General features: G+C 44.4%; 1 protein-coding gene across 5 annotated transcripts in view; it reads left to right on the top strand.

Moving 5' to 3' along the window:
- Positions 1-18,956, top strand: part of Crim1 (cysteine rich transmembrane BMP regulator 1) — a 174,477-nt gene that overhangs the window by 30,046 nt on the left and 125,475 nt on the right. For 4 of the 5 annotated variants that reach the window (XM_039111891.2, XM_006239625.5, XM_006239623.5 and 1 more), the window contains exon 2: positions 10,041-10,214. In XM_039111891.2, coding sequence (XP_038967819.1) covers positions 10,041-10,214 — 174 coding nt within the window. Of the gene's footprint in view, positions 1-10,040; positions 10,215-18,956 lie in introns of those variants that run through there. The other variant, XM_039111893.2, reaches the window with a different exon arrangement.

Genomic DNA, 18,956 nt, shown 5'->3' with positions numbered 1-18,956 from the left:
TTAAGGATCCGGTTACATACTTCACTGTAGGTCTTCACACTCTTCACCACAGGTCTTCACACTCTTCACCACAGGTCTTCACACTTTTCACCACAGGTCTTTCATACTTTTCACAACAGGTCGCTTCACACTTTTCACCACAGGTCACTTCACACTTTTCACCACAGGTCTTCACACTTTTCACCATAGGTGTTCACACTTTTCACTGTAGGCGCTCACACTTCTCACTCTGGGCGCTTACATTTTTTACTGTAGGTCTTCACACTTTCCACACAGGTCTTCACACTTTTCACCACAGGTCACTTCACACTTTCCATCACAGGTCTTCACACCTCTCATTGTAGGCACTCACACTCCTCACTGTAGGTGCTCACATTTTTTTACTGTAGGTGTTCACACTCTTCACTGTAGGCGCTCACACTTCTCACTCTGGGCGCTCACATTTTTTACTGTAGGTCTTCACACTTTTCACACAGGTCTTCACACTTTCCATCACAGGTCTTCACACCTCTCATTGTAGGCGCTCACACTCCTCACTGTAGGCACTCACATTTTTTTACTGTAGGTGTTCACACTCTTGGATGAGTGCATCTCTCATGCCTTGTCTTCTGGTTTGCTCTTGGTTATTTGACTAACAGCTGCGAGGCCGCGGCATACATTAATATTTATAAAATAGTTCTGTGCATTATTCATGCGCCCAAGTGCCTTTCTGGCAAAAAGCATTAACTTGTGTCATATTATCTAATGCCATGATATGCAGAAGTGGCAGAAAGAAAACTAAGAGTTTATTACTTGTTATTTGTTCTCTAAAATGGTAGAGGCATAGTGTATCTATTCACTTGTTCAAAATGTCATTAATATTGATACATAGAAGCATTGATTCATACAGTGTTGAGATGAAAAGACTGGAATCTATATCAATATTTTCAAAGTAAAAAACCTGAAATCCAAAATTGCTTCTTGGCCATAGGTGGCTTTCTTCATCTTGCGCCAGATTTACTTTCTAGAAATAATCGGATCCTCAAATATTCACATTGCTTAGCTCTCATTCAAGTCCTTCTGTCTTCTGTCCCGATCCCTTTCGGAGAGTGATGAATCTTACAAAGTCGCTATTTGCTGGGTCCTCAGATAGCTCAGTAAGGAAGGAGCAGTGTCACAAAACCCACCGTGGTAGTTGGATGAGCACGGCTCCCATAGGCTCCATGGTGATGCTGTTTGGAAAGCTTTAGGAGATGCAGCCTTGGTGCAGGAAGCTCATCACTAAGGATGGGCTTGGAGAGTTCCTAGGAGCTTTCTGTGAAGAGTAAGCAGAGCTGTGCAAAGCTGCGAAGTCCCGCAGCAGCACGGGTAACAGGAATGGACACCACTCCACTCAGTGTCTGTCACTGGTGCAAGGGAAGACAGGAAGCTGATGTTGTGCACTGGGCTTAGTCTAAATGGCTTTGTGCTCCATGCCAAGGACTTGAATGGCCAGATGTTAGACTTTTTTTTTTATAGATCATTGTTTGTAACTAGTGAGTTCTTAAGAAGCTTGGGGCTGTTCTCTTAATGCCTCTCAATGGGTGTTATTTATACAAAAGTACCTCTTTAGGAAGATCAAACACTGGGACATGTGAGAGACAGCTGAGGAAGGCTTTTAGGGAACCTTGATGAAGAGATGAAACAAAGTACCAGATCCCTCCCTAAGAGAGTCCCCCCCCATAACCAAGACTCAGGACTTTCAGGCAGCAGAGCATTTGCTGATGGACAGCCACGGAGTTAGATGTTTCATTGGGCGTTCGAGCACAGTGATGGTTACATCACTAGTTCCCCTCACTCAGTGCGTACTTGGAAACCGAGCATTCAAAGCTCAGCTAGTCTCTTAGTAGGAAACCACTTCACGTTTAAATGATGACTTTCAGAGCTATATAGTTCCGTGGCACTATCCTCAATAAAATTTTAGTATTGCGCCATTTCATGGGTGTTGGCAAACCTTTAAAGAAACTTGAGAGTAAAGTCTAAAGGGGCCTCATGAATTATCCATTCCACTCCCCTTTCTGTCATTAAAATCTTGGCGCCTAGAGAGCTACGTGCCCAAGAGTCCTTCGAGAACCAGCGTCAGAACTGAGGTCGCGGTCACCTGGCCAGGGCTTCCTTTTACTCACTTCATCTTAACTTCTCTTTGTCTGTATGCAGTTTAAGGTAGTTCCTAGTGTAGACAGAGTTGTAAAGTGGTTTGTAGTTTGTTGGTTAGCACCAGGCTTTTCTGCCCTCTCTTCTTTTGTTGTTTAGTTAAGTCCTTGCTTCTAGAATCCAAGTTCTCCTTAGCCTCCTTACTATTCTTCACCAGCATTCTGCCGTCAGAAAGGACATTATTTCCCCTATATTTCCTGTACTATCTCCACATAACTTGCTATGACTTTGATGCGAGTGATGATCCTATAGAAATCCTTCGCCTGACCTCGCAAGGCATGGGCGCCTGGCTCGGATTGGCACACATAATAGATACCAGTATCTTCGTGGAGCGGATGTGATTGAAACAAAGAAAGGACATGTCCGTGTACATGTGTGGCCCTCTCCTGGCTCTCCTGTGAGCGGCACTGCAGAAGCATCTGTCGAGAAGTGCAGAGGTAGAACCTCACACTTACCAATCAACATACAACGAGTGGTGAGGTTAACCGCATTGCTCATTCCCACCGTTCGTCACCGAGATCCAGTAGGAGTCAGTGTTCTTGCTCGTTACACGTTTAGAGGTTTATGTCCCTTTCCCGCGTGAGCGGACATTCACGTGGATATTTTAGTATTGCCATTGTTCTAGAGACTTTGGTTTTGTCCACTCCGGTGTTTAGACACACACTATACACAGTTCCATTTCGTGCCAAGATCTGAAAAGGAAAATTTCACTAGCAGGAGTCCTTTCTGCTCATAACTATAAACAGGACCTTCCTGCTTTGCCCTGATTGCAGCCCAAGAAAGGGAGAGGGAAGCACAGGCTTCTGGAGCATACATAGGCTTTAAGCCTGGAGCAGAGAGAGCAAACGCTCACTGCATTAGGGTTCCTCCTGGAGCAGAACGGAATACCTGATAACAGCCAGCTGGGGGCTGGGGCTGCACAGAGCAGCATTTGGACCTTACAGGAGTTTCTAGGCTGGTGTGGAAGGAGATACCAGCATTAGCTATTTGCATCTCACCGTAGCCACAGGGATATGTGAACAGCTGAAGAATTAATTTGATCTATATTCCCCAAAGCCTCTCCTCTGCCAACAGAATTCCATTACAGTGAGCTTCTGATTGTGTATTGTGAGTTGGTTTCTTGCTTTCCAGTGTCTGCTCTAGCATATTTCTGGCAAGTGGACTGCTACATAATGGAGTGCAGCTATCTCTTAGCTTGGGCTGAACTCCATTAACCTGGACAGGGGCAAGGCAGAGAAAGAGAAGCTCGGAGAGTGCAGGTGTCTTCTGCCTTCAGGAATGTGATTTCAGAGTAACTCGGCCCTCTATCCAGCAACTGTTGTCAGAGCTGACATGTTCTATTATTTCCGGAAGGAAGAGTAGTTTGATGAGCAGAGAAGTTGAATCCCACATCAGTCAGGTCCAGAGGAGGGTTCTATTTCCTTTTAGACTTGATCTTGAAGGGCCTCCCAGATACCTTCTCTGAGGCTCACCACATCTCTCTGCCCAGTGCTTCCTCTCTGCTCTCAGGATGGAAAAGCTCTGTATTTAAAATCTTGCACATCAAATGTGGAGGAAGGCCAGTTCAGGCAACCTCCAGAATATCATGAGAGACTATGGAACCGAAAGGCAGTCCAGGATGTTCAAATAAAATAAAGAAGCCACTTACATTCTGCAAAATTGCTTGCTGTCCTAAAACTACAAGAGCTGTCAAGTAAACAGGGTTAGGAGAGGTCACTTAAAACCTATAAAGCCATGTATACATGGCCAATAAATGTAAGCTGTATGAGCTGGGGGGTAAAGGTATCAACACAGGTGTAATCTACCATGGCTCTGGCACCTGGTCATTTATGATGGAGACCAGTTTTGTCAGAATTAAACAAAACTTAGAAGAGTCATTTCTTGCTCTGTTTCTGTATGTATTTTTTTTTAATATATGGCAAAGTTTCTTCAGCTTTTTTTACTTTTGCTGGCAATCTATCTAGGTGGCTTAATGTAGCAGAAATTTTAGCTGTAGGGGAATCCCATCTTTTTTTTTTTTGTACTAAGTGAAGGGATAAAAACAAGATTACCTGCACAGCATCCTCATCTATTCTTGATACTTTTAGTGTGATTGTTTGAAAACAAAAAGAGATCCTAAGTAACTGCTTCTGGTTTTTTCTGTAACTTTAATATCCTAGAAGAGATCTCATATAAACGACTTTTGTTTTTTAACGTGGACATTTGTTACTTACAAATCACATATTAGCATAAATGCATTGAAGAATTAGTATTAGGTAATTAATATTAAAATACGTGTTAGTTGCTTCTCTGTTACTGTGATATAATACCGGAAACTAAGCATTTTACAGAAGAGTTTCTTTGGGCTTATGGTTTCCCAGGGGAGAGTTCAAAGCTAGCTTGGAGATCATGCATTCAGTTGCAAACATGAAGTAGAAAGAATTGGAAAGGGGGCAAGCTTTTAAACTCTCAAAGCCTGAAGCCAGCCACACACTTCCTCCATTAAGGCCACGCCTCTCCATAACCTTCCTAAACAGTGCCAAGCAACCAGGAACCAAGTATTCTAATATAAGAGCCTATAGGGAACACTTTTCTTTCAGACTTCCACAGGGAGCATTTTTCTGGTTCAGTGATTATCTTTAGAGATAGACCTTGTTCAGTGCTGTTAAGTAGTCTTGGGTGTCCTTGCTGTGATGGCTGTACACTAGCTAGGCAAGACCATGTTTCAGAACAGCAGTTCTTAAGCCATGGGCTGTGGACTTGTAAGATCACAGCTCTCTCAATAGTAATACTAAATTTGCATTTCTCTTCCCCCCCCCACCCTCCCGCCGTGTATCCATTTGACAACAGTAGAGCAAAAGAAACAATGCCAAGAGAAACAATTGGCATCTTGGTTTAAACCGAGGCTAAGCACTGGCTTCTAGTGAGTCTTCCTTTTCTCCTCCTTGTATTGTGGTGCTGAGTAAATAATGCAACAGTTAAACAAGATTAAAGCATAACAAAAAGCCCAAAACCCTCCCTCTAAGGAGACCCTTAGCTCTGTAACTGAATGTAAGGTTATTAATTGAATTAGGTCAGCTCCTTGTCTCACTAGTTCTGAGGGATGAAATGAGATTGCCCGAGAAGCAATTCTGTTGCACACTGAAATGTATCTGTCTGGAGGAAGAACCATGAGTGGAGATGTCTTGTTGGCAGTGGGATAGGCTGGTGTAATTGGACACACATGGAAACGCAGCAGTTTGAACTTGTCCGCACATTGGATTTCTCTTACATTCAGGAGAAATGATTAACATCCCCGTTTGTTATTTCGTAGATAGAAGCTTTAAAATTTGCAATATATTTTACACTGTATCATATATACCTCTCCTGTAATATATAATGCATACCTATTGACCCTTTTGTCTAGTAGACTACAGTTTATCACGGGTAGAATTCCCAGTAGTTGTGTAGATAAGGGGCAGCACCCCTGATTCTGACTCTGGTTTTGTTCTAACCAGCCTAAAATGAAGCTGGCAAAAATCAGACGCTTCGTTGTACGGTACCTGCAAAAAGAACTCACCAAACACTGTGCGGCTCTGTAGAAAGACCACCCCGATCCTGCTGCCTGAGCTCTCTGAACTGCAAGGTTTTCTGAGCACTGACATAGCACAAAGTCTATCCAGACATTTTATTTTGTTTTAAAAATAAACCTGTGAAATATGAGACATTTTAGGTTTCAAGGATTAGGATAAGGAAGATTCAATCTGCACTGGATTCTGATTGTCTCAGATTTCATTAGCTTTGTGGGCTAATCAAATTCCATTAAATTTTGCCTCCAATCCCTGTTGATTTCTCTGTTAAATTGTTTTAAAGTATAATGTTCCGTAATAGAAAACCATAAAAGCATTTGTCTTAGAGGCATGCTGTTCCCCGTCCTATAAAGCGGCCGTTGCCAAGGGAACTACTTGCCAAAAAGAAAAAAAAATGAGTATTGATTAGGTGGGGCCAGAGAATTGAAAGATTTTCTTTCAATAATGTCGAAATATACCTACAAGGTGATGTTGGCTTCAGAGTGCCATTTCTGACTGATGGAGAGGGTGCTGGCGACATCCCAAGGGGGCAGCAGCCTTGACTGTGGAAGTGTAGGTGTGACCAGGACCATAGCTAAGACAAGGAGCAGGGCAGAGCCAGGGAGATCATGAAGGGGCTGTTCTTGCCTCTTAGCTCTGATTCAGCATTCAGGGCAAATGGTCTCCCTCTGTTAAGACAGGGCAAAGCATCTGGTAGTCACTCAGCTTGGCTCTGAAAATGGGCTTCTTGGAAGGATGATAATGCCACCAGGTGTTAAGTGGACGTTGTCTGAGAGATGAACTGAGAAGGAGATTAATGGCATATGATTCCTAGTCAGAAATTACCAGTGTCCAAAGCATTTCTTTAAAATATGTGACTCACCCAGTGCTTTTGTAACAATCTATAAAATAAGCTGTGCTTTACAGGTTTTTTTTGTTTTAATATAGATCATCTTAAAACAGTTTTTCTTGCAACATCTTGTGTGGGTTTTATAACAGGCTATTTTGTTGTCATTGTTGTTATATCCACGTACCCATATATACCTGTACTAGGTGTTGAACTTAGAGGAATTGATAGTTGTGCTCCTGCCAGTTGGGTCTCTGGCCTATTGGAGAAGTGTAACTTAGGTAAAACCTTGATGTCTGTGCAAGTGCTTGCAGGTAGATGGTGGAACAGCTCAGTCTCCCGGGCATTTGGAGAAGACATCTCAAAAGAGGTCACATTGACCTGAATTGCCTCCAAGAATGAATAAAAGTGATGTTGAAGCAAAGGCAAACCTGTGTTGTAGATAGAGACACAAAGCAATGGGAACAGTTACAGGCTCGCAGCGAGAGCCTCAGTGCACACGTAGGATACGGGTGGGAGAGGGGTCACCAAAGGAGGGCTCTGCCGATACCATAAAGAACCTTATATTCAATGGCAAAGTTTGGACTCTGCTCTCTGGCCAAGAGGACCACTGAATAGTCTTGGCTTTTGCAGAAAGATAGCTATAGTAAATACAGGGGGATGAGGTTGCCGGATAAGGGAAAGGTGATAGGGAGAGAGTAGAGGACTCCGTGGTACACCACTCTCCCCGCCCCATGATGGTGAGCAAATCAATTTGGAAATGCTGCACATACTTTAAAAAAAATCAATAACAGCGATCTCCTTTCACTAAAAAAGAAAAGAAAGTCAGGAGGTGGTGGTGCACACCTTTAATCCAAAAACCCTGGGGTCAGATCTCTGTGTTTGAGGCCTACAGAATGAGCCTGGACAGCCAGGGCTACACAGAGAAACCTGTCTCAAAAAATCAGAGAGAAAGAGAAAGAGGGGGCAGGCAGGAGGGAGGGAGGGAAAAGGAAGAAAAGAAGTAAAGGAGGAGGAAGGAGAGGAGGAAGAGGAAAAAGAGGAGGGGGAGGAGGGAGAGGAAGAGGAGGAAAACATGGATAAAATGTTTTATAAATTACTTACAAGTTTTGAAATTTATAGGATTAATCTCTGCATTGCAAATTCCAATATGCATTCACAGGAAGTCATTTGCAAGTTCCTCAGAACTGTACCAAGACTGTCCCAATATCATCACACATCACACATTAACACAGCAGCAGCCACACACACGTGAGACATCACTGAGGTGGGACCCCATGTCATAACAGAGGGCAGATAACGCTTTTTGAGCTTGAGTTGCACAGAGTACTTTCTGGCTTTCAGGGTATGTGAGGGATTTTGGTTGCCATGCAATGTGCCTTTGTGTGTGTGAGTATTATTTGCGGTTTTTGGGTTTTTTTTTTTTTTTTTTTTTTGGTTCTTTTTTTTCAGAGCTGGGGATCGAACCCAAGGCCTTGCGCTTCCTAGGCAAGCGCTCTACCACTGAGCTAAATCCCCAACCCCTTATTTGCGTGTTAAATATAGGCTCAGTACAAGAACAGATTAAAAAGTAGATCGCGCGGGTGTCTGCTTAAACTTTATAAACAGATCATCAAAGCTGAGGCATTGATGATGTAGGTAAGCCTACTGTAAAATCAAAACAGATATCTTTTTCTCTTCTACCGTCTCAAAGAATCACCCTGAGGTTTTTTGGGTTGTGATTTTTTTTCTCTTAAGAGTTCTTGGCAAGCAAATTATTTCCATATGGGAAAAAAAGGAGAATAATCTTGTGTTGTGTGTGATCGAGGGATGGCATCAGTAATAAGTGTTAGCTTTGCAGAGACCATAGCCGTGTGTTTGCATGGTCTTCTATGGGAACATACCTCCCCACCATGTTGTGAATTCCTGTCAGGGTCTCACAGTGGCTGGGCAACACTAGCCTAGAGTTGCACACCACAGCCGGAAAACGCTGTCTTAAGGTGATATTTCCTCTTCAGTGTGAGCACAGGTGTAAAGTGTTCTTAAATGCAGGCACTTTGAAGTTTCCTCTGTAGATACCGTTATCTGAAACATGTTTGCCGTCCAGCACTCAGTCCCAGTTTGGGTGTGATAGGGTCTTTTAAAGATAACACGAAGAGAGGGAGACTCGTGTCGTGTCCCGGAGTCTGTGCAGAAAAGTACGTGGGTTTCTGTAAGAGGTATTTGAACTAGGAGGGACATAATGGAGCCTAACTAGTGTTTCTTGTGTCTGTTGCATTTTTCTGAACTGGCTTCAGGGGGTGGGGGAGGGAGCTGGTTTTAAAGATTTTAATTCTCATTATTTTTAACTGTGTTCTTCTATGGTATGTACATGAGTGTGCAGGTTCTGATGGAGGTCAGAACGTGGCATCCCATCTCCCATAGATGGAGTTACAGGGGATTGTGTCACCGTGTGGGTGCCGGAAATGGTGCTCTAAACGGTGAAACACCTCTCCTGCCCCCAGGTTGGCTTTAGAACCGAATTTATTACCATTCTTCCCTTCCCAGGTCAGGCACCTGAGTTGGTCTCACCTTCAGAATGTCATGGCCTCTCCATCTCACTAGCTTGTAGCCCTTTGTAGCTGAGGTGGTGGCCCTCATCTTTGTTGTAGGTGGTGCTGGGTGCCAGCAGGGGTTTCCAAAATCTGTTGGCGATGCCACCCTTCACTGCATCGCTCCCCTCCCTCACGGGGGTATACGATGCTTGGTGTCCATTAGCCTCCTTGCCGTATTGTGCAAGACAGTAAGGAAAAGGTGGCCTAACTTTTCTTTTGAGATTGATGAAGGTAATTAGCTCCTGTATACTCTTAGTGAACATGGAGTGGTTAAAGAAGCTTTATTTAAAACTTAAAAAGTGCTTGTGCATGCGTGTGTGTGTGTGTGTGTGTGTGTGTGTGTGTGTGTGTGTGTGTCTGCGAGCGGGATTGTACATGCCTTTGCATATGGAAGTCAGAGAACAACCTCGGGTGTCATTCCTTAGACACCAGGCCACTCCTAATTTTTTTTTTATTCAGAGAAAGGGGCCGTAGAACTGGCCAGTTCACTAGGCTGACTGTCCAGCAGCTTCAGGGATTCCTGTCACCGCCCCAGCACTCGGATTGTAAACGCACACCAGCACACTTCCACGGGCCCTCCCATGTGTGCAGCATACACTTTATCGACCAAGCTATCTCCCACCCCTGCTCCCCCAGCTAAGCGTTTTATAGGACTCATAGCTGGTGTGTGGCACACAGGAGTCGTGGATTTCCACCACAAATGTGACTCTTTTAATTTCTTCATGTGTGGCTGCCTTTCAGGCTTCCCAGTGACTAGGGAGGTGGGGTGCACCCATGTGTACAATGTCTGCCCTGAACTGCCTTTCACCGGTGAAGGCCTCACCTTTGGGTGCTGAGCGTGACTTCCCGGGTGTGTGTTTGATCTCAAGGCCTTTGAAGGAAGTGATGAGAGAAACCTTTCTCTGGGTCGTTGTTTTGCAGACGAGGACTGGGACGACGACCAGCTGCTCGGTTTTGAGCCCTGCAATGAGAACCTCATCTCGGGCTGCAATATCATCAACGGGAGATGCGAATGCAGTACCATCCGAACCTGCAACAACCCCTTTGAGTTCCCAAGGAAGGACATGTGCCTTTCGGCCTTAAAGAGGATCGAAGGTAAGCACTCCGTGCTGTTGCTGCTGCCGTGGCTGCCCGGCTGCTGTTGTTTGCTCTCTGTAAGGCTCAGCCTTGTGCCACGGAGCAGTGATAGCATTTGAGCCTCCGAAGACAAGGACAGACAACCTTAGAGAGTCCTGCCGGAGAAGCGCGTGCGGTGTGTCAGGTGCTGAAGCGTGTGTTTCCCAGAAGTGTGGGAGGGTGCGCAGTCATCCTGCGAGCAGGGTACCTTGTGCCAGCTGGCCTAGGTCACCTCTGCATAATGGATGGTCTCCTGAGCGGTGTGCTTGGGCAGCATCTGTTGTCACTGGGTCCATTCTGCTTGATTGACCCCAGCGCGGTGCTCTGCTAATTAGAAAGATGGCTCATCTGGCGGAGGGGAAGAATTCGATCGAGGAAAGAAGTGTGTGCCTTCACATTGAAGGCTAAGGGTGATTTTTGCCAGGAACCAGAACCAGGCAGGTGGGAATGGATAGTGAGACCCTTCACCTCTGGAGAGAAGTCAGAAATTACGTTAAAGTAACAAGAAAATTACACTAACAGGGTCCAGAAATTTTGTCTGTTCGTGCGTATAACCTAAAAAAAGCAGTTGATAACTTGAAAATATATTTGTAAACATAGAAATCCCAGTGGAGGAAGGCCGAGCTTAGTGCTGGAGCTCTGAACAAGAAGTAAGAGGAGGGAAGCTGGATGAACTCGGCCCCACCAGGACTGAGTTTTCCCTCAGCCCCAGGTTCTTCCTGGTGGGGAGGGGGATGACAGAAAAGGAGTGTGAACAGGAGACAGTCTTCAACTCACCCTTCTCCTTTAGAATGCCGTCTTTCTGAGAGTCACAAAACATGCAGTTTGGAATAGCAAGGATTTTCTGTGTCCAAAGTCAAGCCCCTGGGGCAGTTGAGCAGGACCGAAGTTGCTGGAATGTATTAGTTTTTACAGTGTATTAGATTTATTAAGCTGTTCTAAATAATAAGGCATTTAAAATAATCTATAAAATAGTGCTGCTCTTTTGCACTTACCAGAACTATTTAACCATTGAGGGACTAGAGTAGAAAATAATAAAAATAAAATAATAAAAATTCTTCTGTGGTATAGGTGACTGAACCCAGGCAGAGACTCATGCATACTAGGCAAGGGATTTACTGATGATGTGCGTGCGTGCGTGCGTGCGTGTGTGCGTGCGTGCGTGCGTGCGTGCGTATTTGTATACTCATTCTTCTCTCGTACATCCCATCACAGTCACAGTTTCCCCTCCCTCCACGCCTCCCAGTTACCCACATACATACCTCCTCTCTACACCAGATCTATTCCTTCTCTGTTTTCCTTCAAAAATATCAACGGAACACAGCATAACAAGTTATCATAAGACTAGACACGAGGGCTGGAGAGATGGCTCAGCCGTTAAAGGCTAGGCTCACAATCAAAATATAAGACTAGACACGAATCCTCATCAAGGCTGGCCAAGGCAACCAGTAGGAGGAAAAGGGTCCCCAATGCAGACCAAAGAGTCAGAGACACACCTCTCCCACTGTTAGGAGTCCCAGAAGTACACCAAGCTATACAACCATAACTTATGTGCAGAGGGCTTAGCTTAGACCTTACGGGTCCATGATTCAGTCATTGTGAGCCCCCATGAGCCCTGCTTAGTTGAGTCTGTGGGCTGATGTCTCTCCCCAGCCTGACCAACATTTTAGAACTGCAGAGAAGTGTAAATAACACTCCTTCTAGTCCTTTTAAATTTGTACATGGTTGATTCGAGCTTCCACATATAGGTAAGTTACAAGGTTAACCATCGTGTTAACCTAGGGTTACAGATGATTTAGTTACATACTCTTTAGATAGTTTTATCCGTATTTTAAAAATCAGATTATATGAAATAAAGTGACAGACTAGGTCCACCACATCTTGCCATTCTTATTATACTTGGGAAACCGCTTATTCAGTCTCCCAGTGCTCTGCAGTGACTGTCCCTCAACCACTGCAGTCACTCACCTAATGCCGTGCTCCTGAGCACGGTCTCTCCACAGCCGTCCAGGTTGCTTGAAATGTAACGGTTTGATTAAGAAAGCTGTGTCAGCAGACCTGCTGTCTGGTCACGTACAATTAGGACAGCTTCATTCCTAACGAATTAGGCATTTGTTCGTGACCTTCCTGTTGACTTTCAAAGAGTGATTCTCCATTCTCCAGTGGCTGTTTGTGACATTTCTTGTCTCTTACAATGAGATCATTCCACAGTAATTACTGTATCTAGTTAAATTCCTTTAAAAAAAAAAAAAAAAAAAAAAAAACCTTGTTTTGTCAGAAGACCTTTATGTAATCCAAAGGTAGGATTCATTGAGGCCTTTAAGGGTTAAATGCTTTGTTTTTCAAATAAGGCATTCTGTAGTTTTTGAGATCATTTCAGGGTTGGGGGATTTCTCTTTTCAGAGGTGTAATTTTTTTTTTAATTCTTCTTGTTAAGCGTATGAATCTAAAGATGGTCTTTGGCTTACCATCTTTAGATTAATTAATTCTTTAATACTGTAAGAAGTTTGAATACATAGTTGGAATCTTCCAGTCAAGTAAGATTCACCTAGAACTGTATCTTAAGATATGATGGCGGTAACCCCTGTTTGAATAATAGGATTTAGAACTGAAAACAACCTGAGCTAAAACACACAATTTTGAACCGAGAGTTTTCCTGACTTACATGTGAGACACTAGGGAAACTGTCCAGGCAGGTAGCCGAGAGGACTGGAGGGCGCTTTGGTACTGTGCAGTGAACATTTTGAAAAGGAGGCAGACCCATGGGGCTTTCCGAAGCCGTCCCTGAGCTTAGCTACAAGTGCTTAGAAGTAACATTATGTGATCTGTACTGTCTTCTCTGATTGAAGAAAGGTGCAGTCACAGTGTGCGATATTTTATATCACTGTCTCATACTGAGTGGGCAAATCAACTTGTGAAAGGAGGCTTAGTGGGGGAGATGGGAATTGCGTCTACCTCTGAGAAATCCGTCGAGGAGTTCTACAGAAACGGGAATGTATAAGCAATGGGCAGAAAAGATGGTATCCATCGGAGAGCCTGGAATTGTTGGCGAATATGGATGGATATGCTTAGAGGATGATGGCCGAGATTGATTATAGAGTCTGATACTAAGGATATCCACAGCCGTCATTTGCTAAGTATGGGATCCAAGGAGAGCAGCCTCCGTGGAAGATTGGTTGGGATCTACTTCCGAAGTTTGTTCTGCTATATTTGAGGTGTCCATGGAGAAGCGATGGCCCAGGAGGTGTGTAATGGGCCTGGAGGGGAGGGGAGATCCGAAGTGGAGATAAGGGCGATGAGTCGCAGTCCAAGGAGAAGGTGGCGTCCTCCTTGCCTTTGGGGTACGTGATATGATTGCATGAAACGTTTTTTCAGGAAGACTGGCGTGACAGGGAGGAGCGTCGTATAGGAGAAAGGATGGTTAGCACACCAGCATGACGTGAAGTGCAAGGAAGGCAGTGTCAGTAGGGGTGAGGCCTCAGGCATGGCCGCTCTCAGCTAAGTGACAAATTCACGCATAGTTGTTGGCGCCAGAATGGCAAGACGTAATAGATCATTTTAACAGGCTGTGTAGTAATTGATTGATCAGCTCTGTTATTTTGTTTTGCTGTCCCTAAGGCTTGTAGGACTGTTCGAATGAGAGCTGGTCATCCGTAGAAGGGGATCTGGTTCAGAGCAGAAATCCCGAGATAAGGAAGTGACTGGAAAAGGAGGTGATAACAAGATTATAATCATAGACTATTAGGATCCAGGAGAGCCCTCCCTCCACCAGTGCACACATCTGAACCTTCAGGCACTGTTCTCTTTACTGCTTGGTGCTCATGCCTTCCTCTCTGGACCTACTCAGTCAGGAGGTGCTGGGTGTGCATGGGCCAATGCACCCCTGGGCTCTCCAACCCACTCTGCTCTACCGTTAGCTGAAGGACTTCTGTGTGGCTGTCGGGATGCAGGCGTGTAAACCACGTCATGCCAGGAAAGGTTTAATTTCATTTTTAAACAAAAGATGTGTTATAGCTAGCCTAAGACAAGCTCCGTTTATACAGTTTTCTATCTGTATTTATTTTCCTGCCACGACGGCTTAAAACAAACGGAACTGTGATTTTTATGTTGTGTGGCTCTGTTCTCTGAAGCCAGACGGACTTTAACACAGAGACAGACACCTTCTATTCTTATGGGGTCGTTTGTTTTGCTTTGCTTTATTTTGCTTTTCCTTTTAGATATTAAGGACCCCAGAGCATTGACTTTTAACTAAATTTATTATTTCAGTTCTATCTGAGGGAATGATATTGTTTCTTTCTAACCCATTTTTAGTTTAGGTGTTTTTTTTTTCTTTTTCTTTTTAATGCTCTCTTATCACATTTTCCCTCCGCAGGGTCAGGGGCCGAGGCTAGATTTTATTTCTGATGGTTATCTTTCTCTTGGTCTCTTGAGTCCAGTATAGACTGAGCTCTGTGGCCTCCTCAGGACTCCTGGTTCTTGTTACAATTTGTAATGTTTGTCACTAAACAAAAAGTCCACTAGTATTTTGAAAGCAACATTGTACTGTGTGCTTTCATAGACCTTTCTCCAAAAAAAAAAAATTGCTTTTAATGTGTATATGAGTTAGAAGTAGGGGTACTCACAGAAAGCACACACAGAAAAAGTGTGGTAACATGCTTCATGCTCATGTGAGGCACTGCACAGAAGTCAATCCTGGTCCGCTTGCCTTTAGAGCTGACGGAGAGAGATGCTTCCAGCCTCAGTAAGAAGGCTGCTGTCCTGTCACATAAGTACAGAGAAGGCAGAACTGCAGATCTTTTCCCTTGCAGGTTTCTCCTGGGCAAGTCCCATTGGGAGGGCCTGGTGTCTCCTAGTTTCCTCCGGACTCTTGACTCACCAGAAATTACCTACAGCAGGGGACTGTGCAAGACCAGGAAGCCCCAGCAGAAAGGGCTCCTGCTGGCTTTCCCGACAATGAGTAGGAGGACCATACAGTGTTTATGAGGATCTGCTTCCCTCCCCAGAGGAATAGATTCATTATACTGGTCCAACAGAACACTGTGTCTTCAGTCACTAGAACAAGCTTGAACCACCTCTTCCATTGCTCCTCAAAATAAAGCATAGGTTTCCGATCGCTTTCGCTTTAAATTATCAACGCACGGTGGTCTCACCATGTAGTTCAAGATTTCTTCCAAGCAAGTGTTAAAAGAAATTAAAAGGCAGTGGGGGCATTTTACCTGTTGTTTGTTCATGGGTTGCAAGATGGCTCCGTGGGTAAGGATGCTCGCTGCTGCCAAGCTTGGGGGCCTGAGTTTGATCCTTGTGTGGTGGAAGGAGAGGACGGACTCCTGCAAGCTGTCTCCACACACGCATGCGCATACAATGAGAGAAACCTGGAAAAGTCTTACTATCACTACTGCTATTGATATTAGCATTGTGGCACCACACATTCAAGGATAAAATAAATTCTGAAATTAGTTTCTGGTGAAATCCCCTACCTGTGATAGAGGATTTGCATAACCTTTGCATCACCTACCTGTCTCACCCTAAGGTACGAGAGATACGTCTAAAACCTCACGTCCTTGGATTATACCGATGTCCTATGTGGCATTAAATATCAGTGCCCTCAAATGTTGCCTAATGTAATATTGACTGTAATGGGAGCGATGACATCGGGATGCTTAGCTCACAGGTCGTGGAAATAGTTGTACATAACTTGGATATTCGGGAACTCCGTTTTGCAGACTCCAGCTTACAAGGTTCTTCTAGCAACTCAGGAGTCTGTTATTCCATTGAAGAGAGGATAGGCGCGGGCTGTGCATAATACATCTACCGAGGTTTATGATACCTACGGGACCCTCGTGGCCTCTTCAAACTGCTGCAAATATATTCATTGATGATGCAACGTATATGCTTAATTCTCTCCCTTCTCCTGCCCCCCCAAAGGATAAGCTCAACCCCTGTTCATGTAGAGGCTCAAGCAAGCTGCTTTTGGGGGGAGAACCCCGCCTTCTCAACTTTAGGACTTTAGTATTGGCAGATTTCTAATGATTAAATGAGATCCTGCGTTAAAATTTGCTCAGTATAGATTCCGTTTTTTCTTCAGTGAGTTAGACCTAAAAGCCATGCCAGGCTATGCTTATGTTTGCACTGCTTTATCTCATAGACACTGTCTTAAATTTTAATTTTAAGTGAATCCGATTAATATTGCTTATCAACTTTGGAACTGCTAGCTCTTCTCGTGGCCAAGTGAAAAAAACACATTATCCTCACCTTCCAGATGGCGCAAGGACCTCATTACTCACAGGGTCCCCGATGGTTTTCCCTCTGTCTGCTCAGATGCCACTTACAAATACTTATTCTGCTCATGAAAGACAGTAAGGCCTCTGTGCAACTTTAAATCTGTATCGCTGCCTCGTTTTTTATAGAGACAATCATGAATTGGTAATACAGCGAGCCGTTCTCTACAAAAACTTTCCTATAAAGGGCTTGCAAATAAAACATCACACAGCAGAATCAATGAGACTGCTAGTCTACAGATCAGAGAACTTCTACATCGTCATTCTGTTTTCTCATTTGGGGAAAATAAATGCCTGTGCATATATACGAAGAAGGGTGTGTGTGTGTGTGTGTGTGTGTGTGTGTGTGTGTGTGTGTGTGTGTGTAAAGAGACAGGGTTAATTACTTTAACCCTTATTTCATGATAAGGGGAAGTAAAATAGAATCAAAGTAAAATTTTGAAACAGTAGACTTTTAGCTTAGGTTAAGTCAACCTTTTTAAACACATATTATAGATATAAATTTCTAGAGGAATTATTGTTAAACACATGTTTGAGATCATTGCCAATTCGATGGTCTGATAAGCGGCACAGGAAAAACAGAAAGGGCTTCCAGAAGGCGGAAACCAGTGTCAAGTATCTGGGAAATAAAAACAGGAAACTCAAGGAACTTGGCCTCAGACCAGTTGGAGGGAGCAGTTGCTTGAAAGACCTTTCATTTTATCTGTATTTTAGCTGCGGGACATTATACAGTGACCTACCTTTCTGGGGGTTGTGGGTTCTCGTGCCCTTCAAGGAGATAGGAGGACGTCCTAACTAAAGATTTTATATCCGTTGCTAAGGGACGCATGGGTAGGTAGGTAAAGAGGCAAAGTTTATTCTGCTGCACTGGGAATGAATACAGGAAGGAGTTAGTGTCAAGTGAAACATTCATGTAGACATTAGAGCGTGTTTCCCAAACACATTCCATAGGCAAGGACTCTGTTGAGGTCCCGTACCATTCATTGATTCTTCTTTTTCTGTCTTACCCTTTCTAAGAACACACATAACTCTACAACTCACACACCGTGCATTTTAAGAATACATCAATTAATGTTGCTAAATGGACAAAATGCATCCTGGCCTCAAGCTGGGGAAGTGGTGCTCTTTCAGAACCAGGTTTAAACGTTCTGTTTTGTTTCTACCTCCAGGGAGTGTTTACCAGATGCTGATCCAATCCCTGGCTTCAGCAGGTTGAAGTTTTTCTCCCCGGAGTACGTTTGAGCGGCCCCTCCTGTGTTTGTGGTTTCTGTCTTGGCTGGAGGTGACCTCTCTCTTTTCCCTGGGGCTCAGCCTGTGCTCCACCACACAGAGCTGCTGAGTGGCTGCCTGGCCCAGCTGTGTCCAGCTGAACCCTAGCCTGCACCAAAAGGTTTTCCTGATAAGAGCAAAGGCTATGGAATCCCAGCCCTTTGAGTGGCCACAAGGACATCTGGGTGACAAGAGCACTTGCTTAGATCCCCAGAGGGGAGTGGGAGCTGGCTCTGCAGTGCCTGGGATTCTCCAGTCCCCGCAGAGCTGACCACCTGCCCTGAGCTGGGTCATCTCCATCAATCGGAGGGTGTGGACCACCACAGGTTTCCTAAGCCACTCACATGTGGACCCCAGGCCATTGAAACCTCATTAATAGGTGTCATTCCTATCCCCAAACCATTATCTGGTCCTATGGACCCTTCATCCAAGCTGGGCGCTTACATTTATTCTTTTTTACTTGAGAGAAAAGGAGGGAAAGTCTTATGAAAGGAAGCTCAACCATTAATTAGCTTGTGAGCACAGTGGCTTTAACAAGAATCAGCCAGAAGCTGATTGTTTAAGTATCCTTAACCACCTGTCAGGGTAGGTAAGGATTCCTTGGTGGACTTATTTTATGCTTTTCCAGACTTGCAGTACTACATGTTTACTGGTATCTTGGTAAAGAGATCACCTGAGAGAAAGAGTTTCTGTAAAGATAGGTCTCCTCTCCTCTCCTCTCCTCTCCTCTCCTCTCCTCTCCTCTCCTCTCCTCTCCTCTCCTCTCCTCTCCCCTCCCCTCTCCTCCCCTCCCCTCCCCTCCCCATCTCTGTCTCTCTCTCCCTCCCTCCCTCCCTCTCTCTTTCTTCCTTTCCTCTTCCCTCCTTCCTTCCTTCCTTCTTTTTTTATTTTTTCATTAGTAGCTTTTTTAGGAATGAAAATGGAAAAACCTTTGTGAATGGAAGAGAGCAGTGTGGAATGCATACAACTCCACACAGATGTACCTCCCAGGGAAAAGCTAGTTTCTTCCGCTCGCAGCTGAAAGTCACCAGGACCAACCTTCTGTGGAGTGCGAGGGTCACTTTGTTCGTCCTTTTCTGGAACAGCCGTCCCATTACTTTCTTTACAGATGTGGGTTCACTGCAGAACTCCAGCCTCCCGTTTCTCTCTTTATACACTTTCTTACACTCTAGGA

Source organism: Rattus norvegicus, chromosome 6, assembly GCF_036323735.1.
Source record: "Rattus norvegicus strain BN/NHsdMcwi chromosome 6, GRCr8, whole genome shotgun sequence".
NCBI classification, from domain to species: Eukaryota; Metazoa; Chordata; class Mammalia; order Rodentia; family Muridae; genus Rattus; species Rattus norvegicus.
The sequence above is the reverse complement of the archived record's forward strand: the minus strand, read 5'-3'. Positions and strand labels throughout refer to the sequence as shown.